Source organism: Beta vulgaris, chromosome 5 (genome assembly GCF_026745355.1).
Source record: "Beta vulgaris subsp. vulgaris cultivar EL10 chromosome 5, EL10.2, whole genome shotgun sequence".
NCBI lineage: Eukaryota > Viridiplantae > Streptophyta > Magnoliopsida > Caryophyllales > Amaranthaceae > Beta > Beta vulgaris.
In genome coordinates, this window is record NC_079206.1 from 32,800,896 (window position 1) to 32,809,100 (window position 8,205).

The following is an 8,205-nucleotide window of genomic DNA, read 5'->3' on the forward strand; positions in this document are numbered from 1 at the left end:
AGATTCAGGGTCATTTCCGTGAGTTACCTTTCTACATTGAAGTTGAGGAAGAAGAGATGCCGCCTAGAGCTGATCCGACATTGAGGGAGCTTTCTGCACCTAATCTGGACCAGGCACCATTGGCCATTCAATATCCAGAGTTTGGGGAGAATGTTACTTTTTGAGCGTGAAGTCGGGTCTTGTTCATTTACTGCCAAGCTTCCATGGTTTAAATGGGGAAGATCCAATCAAACATCTTGTGGAATTCCATGTTGTTTGTACGAGTATGCAGCCAAGGGGTGTTACGGAGGATCAAATCAAACTTAGGGCCTTTCCTTTTTCATTGAAGGATAAGGCTAATGATTGGTTTATCATCTAAGCCCCAACAATATCAACACATGGAGGGGGATGAAGCAAGCTTTCTTGGAGAAGTTCTTTCCTTCAAGCAAGTTGAATGAGCTTAAGAGGGCCATTAGCAACATTGAGCAAGGTTATGATGAGATTCTTTATGATTACTTAGAGAGGTTTAAGAGGCTCGTTGCTTGTTGTCCCTACCATGGTTTTGCCGAGAAGGATCTTGTGTTATACTTAGTTGGTGGGCTCCTTCCGGATGAGAGAAGGATGGTGAATGCTGCTTGTGGGGTAACATTGATAACAAGACCCCACAACAAGCCATGGAGCTCATAAGTGAGTTTGTTGAGAGTTCCCGCACTTATTCTAAAAGAAATACCACTCGGGGAGTGAAAGCGGCAAGTTCTACATCATCTTTGGAGTCGGAGGTATCCGACCTTAAGGGAATGTTCCGGCAATTTTTGGTGGGTGGTAATCAACAACAAGTGAAGGCTTGTGGTATTTGTTCCAACACCGGCCATCCGACCGATTCTTGTCCAACTTTGCAAGAGGAAACCCGAGAGGTGAATGTCGTGGGATATCAAGGGCAAAGGAAGTATGATCCTTTCTCAAACTCTTACAATCCCGGATGGAGAGATCATCCGGCCTTTAGTTACAAGCAAGGGAATCTAACCACCCAAGGAAATCCGAATTTTCAACAAGGTAATCACCCTCCTCCTCACATGCCACCATATCAAGCTCAAGGGAAATCCTCTAGCTCCAACTCAATGTCTACCGAGGATATGATCAAGGCATTGGCTCAAAATGTGACTACTATGCAGTCCCACATGGTGCAATTTCAACAGGAGACAAGGTCTAGCATTCACAATTTGGAAACACAGGTGGGCCAAATGTCTAGTATTGTGAATAAACGTGAGGCACAAAGTTCGGGGAAGCTACCATCTCAAACCGAGGTGAATCCCAAGAGGAATGTGAGTGCCATGACTTTGAGGAGTAGCAAAGAGTTGATTAATCAAGAGCCCGGCAAGAGCAAAGTTGTGGAGGAGATTGTAACCAAGGAAGAGAGGTGGAGGTTTAGTCCATCAAAAGAAGCTGAAAAATTGGTGAGTCCTAGCTCTCACCAAGAGGTAAAATCTTTTCCGGATTTCAAACTGGTACCCCCATTCCCGAAGCATTAAAGGACAATCGTAAGCTTGAATCTTCTAAGGATATTTATGAAACTTTAGTCAATGTGTCGTAAATATTCCTTTGTTAAAATTGATAAAAGATGTGCCTTTGTATGCTAAGTGGTTGAAGGAAATTTGTTCCATCAAAAAGAAGAAAAATTTAAAAGGGAAGAAAAAGGTGAAGGTTAGTGAACATGTTTCCGCCGTTTTTCAAAAGAGAATGCCTAAAAAATGCAATGATCCGGGCATGTTCACTATACCTATAACCCTTGGTGACACAAAGATTGATAGGGCTATGCTAGATTTGGGAGCCTCCATTAATGTGCTTCCTTATTCCTTATATGAGTCCGTAGAACTTGGTGAATTGCTTCCTACTAATGTTGTCATATAATTAGCGGATCGGTCCATTTCCATTCCTAGAGGTGTATTGAAAGTTGTTCTAGTGGAAGTTGATACGATGACTTTTCCTGCTGATTTTTATGTAATTAACATGGAGCATGATAGGCATTCCGCCACTATTCTTTTAGGGAGGCCGTTCTTAAAGATGGCTAATGCTAGGATTGATTGTGGCACTGGTTCTTTGACCATGCAGTTTGATGGTCAAAACGTTGAGTTTAAAATGCATGATGCCATGGGATGTAAAGAGGATCACTCTATCTATTCTATTGATGTGGTTAAGCCGAGTGTTCATGATGTGTTCGATGTGAGGTAAAACTTTTGTGCTTGCATGATGTCGAGCTTCCGACTTTAAGCTAAGCGCTTCTCGGGAGGCAACCCGTGTTTTGTATATATTTTATTTGGAGTTAAGTTGTTATGTTTTGTTTTGTGTGTTTTGGTGTTTTGGTTTTTGTAGGAGAACCTTTGAAGCAAAACAACAGAGTTGGAAGGGGTGGGTTTCATCACCACTCCCTTCGAATTTAAAAGAGAAAAAAAAAAGGGCCGAGAGCAACTCCGCGACTTCACCGCGGGCGCGGAACCCTTCCGCGGGTGCGGTCATTTTCTCCGCGGTCGCGGAGCCGCGTATTTCCGCCAGGTAAGTTTTTTCTTCGCCCTTTTCTCTTCCTTCCTCCTTCCTTCATTTTCGACCCTCTCTCTCTCTTTTCTCACAACTACTCATCCCCTTACGCCTCCCTTCAATCCTTCACTCAAATTCCTCTCTTTCACTCATTCAATCCTTTTTTCGCTCTCTCATATCATTCCCACTCAATCATCTTCAAAATCTCAACTTTTCTTTTCTTTTTACAAAATCCATTGAAAACCCTAAAATTTGGGGGCTTTTGATTCTTGGAGTTGGTAGGCAATTAAGCAGCAGTGGAGTGCACTTGGGGTGTTGTTCTTACTTGGTTAGTCAATCAATCGTATTGTTCTTCCTTCTATGAGGTAAACTTGAACTTTTCATACTCTAATTTGAAAGTTCCCTTGATTAAGAGTTGTGGTTGGTTGATTATTTTTCTTGTGGTGAGTTGTTGTGATTGGGAGTTGTGGATAATCACTTGTTGTGTTTGTGGTTACTTATTGTGTTGAGAACTTGTTGTGGTGAAATTTTAAGTTTGGAGTTGGAGGAGTTTCTTGTGTAGTGTGGAAGGAGTTGTATTGTGTGGTTTGCTCTTGTTGCCTATTGCTTATGGTGGTTACTAGAGGTTCTCGTCTCCCTATTGCTAATTATTTTCATATTTTACACATTGAGGACAATGTGTCCTTCAAGCATGGGGGAGTGAGATGTGGTTGATATGTATATTTCCTTTAATAAAAAAAAACGAAAAAAAAAGAAAAAATGATGAAAAGAAATGAAAAAAAATTGATGAAAAAACAACAAAAAAAGAGAGATGAAAATAAAAATGATGATGAGTGGCTAAGTGAAAACCCGGAAGGGCGCCTAGGCAAAAGGAGAGGACTCTAGTGTCATTTATTTTTCGGAGTGGTGGCATATGAAGGGTGTTTCAAGCGGCGTTTGGGTAGGTCACTCATTGTTGAACTAAGGAGGTTGTGGTTTAGATGGTGGTAGGTTAGAAAGCCTCTTGTTTTTCATCTTGGAGCCATTAGGGGAGTCGGAGGTCGTTTTAAGAGGTAAGCTCTTGGTTTGATGGTGTTATTTCGAACCAAGGCTGTGTTTTGAGGGAGTAGTGTGTGAGTTGAACTTGGGGGATCTAGGACATGTTAGCTCCCTTGCTCTTTGGTTTGTGTGCAGTTAGCTTGGGTGTGTTGAGGTCATTTCCACCCCCAAGTCAACTATCCTTGTGGATTGTGGAGTGATAAGATGGCTAGAGTTTTGGTGCGTTGAGATTACTTCCGCCCAAACTTTAGCTAGTTGCGATTCATCATTCATTCGCTTTTGATTGGAGTAATGGTGTTAGGTTTGGATTTTCTGTGAATTTCTCCATGCTTTTCTTGATAGACCTTGGAGATAGATAGGAGTTAGGATTTTACTCGAGGACGAGTAAAGCTCTAAGCATGGGGGAATTTGATATGCAATGTTTATATGGCATTCCTGGCACTTTTTCACTACTTACTAATGGGATTTGACACAAGTTTTGTAATGATATTGATCTTTTTCTCTACTATGTTGTAATTTGCTCTTTTGAATCATTTGAGCTCATTTGTGTTGGAGAAAGTTCAAGTTGGAAAGTTAGCATGTCGAAGAAACTCTTTGAAGAGTTATCATAGTGAAGCAAGGAAGTGAAATGCGTGCTTCATGAGTATTTTTACTATGACTAAGTCCTTTAAGCATGGGAGATGAGAAACTACGGGCAACCTCCGTGGTCGCGGGATAATTCAATGCGGCCGCGACGAATTTTGGCAGAAAACTACCGTGAGCATCTCCGCGACTTCACCGCGGTCGCGGACCCCTCCGCGGTCGCGGTGCTTTCCTCCGTGGTCGCGGAGCCATGTAACAAGGATTTCGACTTTTCGTCTTCCCCTGTTTTGCTGATTAAAAGAACATTTCGTCTTTTGTGTTTAGGATCGTTTTTCATCTGTTTTAGAGAGGATTTCGAAATAAAAATTGTAATCCTTTATATTATGGAGAGCTAATCTTCCATCTTAGTGTATCAATCGAATCAACCATTTTAATCAACTTGTGAGTTCAATTCTTCCTTTAAATTGCTTGAATGTTGATGATTCTTCATGTTCTTCATGTTTGATTGTTTTTGTGCTTAAGTTAACTTGATCAATTAACTTTTTGCTTATTACAATCTCTACAATCTAGATAATTGTCTGCTTTGAGATTATCTAGGGTTTGTAGTTTATGCCCAATTATCGCACGCTCGTGGATGATTGAGTATAAGAAGAATCATTATATAATTTCGCATTTGACCGCTTGTGTGAATGCTAGATTATCCTATTGAAATCTCCCTAGTTGTTATCTAATTGCTTAATTAAACCTATAACGCTCGGGCTAGGTTGTTACGCCATTAAGGGTCATATTAGAGCGCTCACTTAGTCTTACCACTACGTTAGGGGAGATTGAATCTTATGGTTCACAATAGGGCGTTCAAGTAACTTAGGTGTTGAATTGTTCAATGATCAAGGGTTGAATTGGTTGTGAAGATTGATTGCCAAGTTCTCGTTTATTATTTGATTTTCCTTGTTTATGCTTTATTTGTTAAAATTTCATTCCTCAAAACCCCCCCATTGTTACTTAGCACACGTTTAATCAATCCAAACCTACCTTCTCCGTGGATTCGAACCTTACTTCCTTATACTACGTTTGTGTAGGGTAGTATTGATTTATTTGCGCGTTAGCCGATACGACTTAGGCTTCGCCAAATTTGGCGCCGTTGCTGGGGAGGGCAGCGTGTTTGGGTTGTTTATTTGTGTGTTTGTTTCTGACTATTGGTGTGTGAACCCGTCTTATGGTTCACACCCGTGCTTCTCATATTGGATCTTTGTTGCTTGATTCAGAGATCGAAAGGACACTTTATAGGTTGAGAAGGAGATTCGGGGTCATTTCCGTGAGTTACCTTTCTACATTGAAGTTGAGGAAGAAGAGATGCCGCCTAGAGCTGATCCGACATTGAGGGAGCTTTCTGCTCCTAATCTGCACCAGGCACCATTGGCCATTCAATATCCAGAGTTTGGGGAGAATGTTACTTTTGAGCTGAAGTCGGGTCTTGTTCATTTACTCCAAGCTTCCATGGTTTAAATGGGGAAGATCCAATCAAACATCTTGCGGAATTCCATGCTGTTTGTACTAGTATGCAGCCAAGGGGTGTACGGAGGATCAAATCAAACTGGGCCTTTCCTTTTCCTTGAAGGATAAGGCTAATGATTGGTTCTATCATCTAAGCCCCAACAGTATCAACACATGGAGGGGGATGAAGCAAGCTTTCTTGGAGAAGTTCTTTCCTTCAAGCAAGTTGAATGAGCTTAAGAGGGCCATTAGCAACATTGAGCAAGGTTATGATGAGATCCTTTATGACTACTTAGAGAGGTTTAAGAGGCTCGTTGCTTGTTGTCCCTACATGGTTTTGCCGAGAAGGATCTTGTGTTATACTTAGTTGGTGGGCTCCTTCCGGATGAGAGAAGGATGGTGAATGCTCTTGTGGGGGTAACATTGATAACAAGACCCACAACAAGCATGGAGCTCATAAGTGAGTTTGCTGAGAGTTCCCGCACTTATTCTAAGAGAAATACCACCGGGGAGTTAAAGCGGCAAGTTCTAATCATCTTTGGAGTCGGAGGTGTCCGACCTTAAGGGATGTTCCGGCAATTTTTGGTGGGTGGAATCAACAACAAGTGAAGGCTTGTGGTATTTGTTCCAACACCGCCTACCGACGATTCTTGTCCACTTTGCAAGAGGAAACCCGAGAGGTGAATGCCGTGGGATATCAAGGGAAAGGAAGTATGATCCATTCTCAAACTCTTACAATCCCGGATGGAGAGATCATCCGGCCTTAGTTACAAGCAAGGGAATCCAACTCCCAAGGAAATCGAATTTTCAACAAGGTATCACCCTCCTCCTACATGCACCATATCAAGCTCAAGGGAAATCCTCTAGCTCCAACTCAATGTCACCGAGGATATGATCAAGGCTTGGCTCAAAATGTGACTACTATGCAGTCCAACATGGTGCAATTTCAACAGGACAAGGTCTAGCATTCACAATTTGGAAACACAAGTGGGCCAAATGTCTAGTGTCGTGAATAAACTGAGGCCAAAGTTCGGGGAAGCTACCATCTCAAACCGAGGTGAATCCAAGAGGAATGTGAGTGCCATGACTTTAGGAGTGGCAAAGAGGTTATTAACAGAGCCCGCAAGAGCAAGATTGTGGAGGAGATTGTAACAAGGAAGAGGAGGTGGAGGTTCTAGTCCCATCAAAAGAAGCTTAAAATTGGTGAGTCCTAGCTCTCACCAAGAGGGTAAATATTTTCCGGATTTCAAACCGGTACCCCAATTCCCGAAGCATTAAAGGACAATCGTAAGCTTGAATCTTCTAAGGATATTTATGAAACATTTAGTCAATGTGTCGTAAATATTCTTTGTTAAAATTGATAAAAGATGTGCCTTTGTATGCTAAGTGGTTGAAGGAAATTTGTTCCATCAAAAAAAAGAAAAATTTAAAAGGGAAGCAAAAGGTGAAGGTTAGTGAACATGTTTCGCCTTTTTCAAAAGAGAATGCCTAAAAAATGCAATGATCCGGGCATGTTCACTATACCTATAACCCTTGGTGACACAAAGATTGATAGGGCTATGTTAGATTTGGGAGCCTCCATTAATGTGCTTCCTTATTCCTTATATGAGTCCGTAGAACTTGGTGAATTGCTTCCTACTAATGTTGTCATACAATTAGCGGATCGGTCCACTTCCATTCCTAGAGGTGTATTGAAAGATGTTCTAGTGGAAGTTGATAAGATGACTTTTCCTGCTGATTTTTATGTAATTAACATGGAGCATGATAGGCATTCCGCCCCTATTCTTTTAGGGAGGCCGTTCTTGAAACGGCTAATGCTAGGATTGATTGTGGCACCGGTTCTTTGACCATGCAGTTTGATGGTCAAAACGTTGAGTTTAAAATGCATGATGCCATGGGATGTAAAGAGGATCACTCTATCTATTTTATTGATGTGGTTAAGCCGAGTGTTCATGATGTGTTCGATGTGAGGTAAAACTTTTGTGCTTCATGATGTCGAGCTTTCGACTTTAAACTAAGCGCTTCTCGGAAGGCAACCCGTGTTTTGTATATATTTATTTGGAGTAATTTGTTATGTTTTGTTTTTGTGTGTTTTGGTGTTTGGTTTTTGTAGGAGAACCTTTGAAGCAAAACAAGAGAGCTGGAAGGGGTGGATTTCATCACCACTCCCTTCGAATTTAAAAGAGAAAAAAAAAAGGGCCGAGAGCAACTCCGCGACTTCACCGCGGGCGCGGTCATTTTCTCCGCGGTCGCGGAGCCGCGTATTTCCGCCAGGTAAGTTTTTTTCTTCGCCCTTTTCTCTTCCTTCCTCCTTCCTTCATTTTCGACCCTCTCTCTCTCTTTTCTCACAACTACTCATCCCCTTACGCCTCCCTTCAATTCCTTCACTCAAATTCCTCTCTTTCACTCATTCAATCCCTTTTTCTCACTCTCTCATATCATTCCCCACTCAATCATCTTCAAAATCTACACTTTTCTTTTCTTTTTACAAAATCCATTGAAAACCCTAAAATTTGGGGGCTTTTGATTCTTGGAGTTGGTAGGCAATTAAGGAGTAGTGGAGTGCACTTGGGGTGTTGT

General features: G+C 41.7%; 1 protein-coding gene across 1 annotated transcript; it reads left to right on the forward strand.

Annotated features, from left to right (window-relative positions):
* Nucleotides 1-653: 653 nt before the first annotated feature.
* LOC104893798 (uncharacterized) lies at nt 654-1,887 on the forward strand. The gene is made up of 2 exons (XM_057394695.1): nt 654-1,457; nt 1,618-1,887. Exons 1-2 carry the CDS (start codon nt 654-656, stop codon nt 1,885-1,887), a joined length of 1,074 nt encoding a protein of 357 aa, XP_057250678.1.
* Nucleotides 1,888-8,205: the final 6,318 nt, after the last annotated feature.

Bases quoted from the DNA above. Each gene is read 5' to 3' on its own strand.
- LOC104893798 (XM_057394695.1), top strand. From the start codon at position 654: ATGGAGCTCATAAGTGAGTTTGTTGAGAGTTCCCGCACTTATTCTAAA. The intron at 1,458-1,617 runs GTAAAATCTTTT...TTGTATGCTAAG, and splicing joins GTCCTAGCTCTCACCAAGAG to TGGTTGAAGGAAATTTGTTC.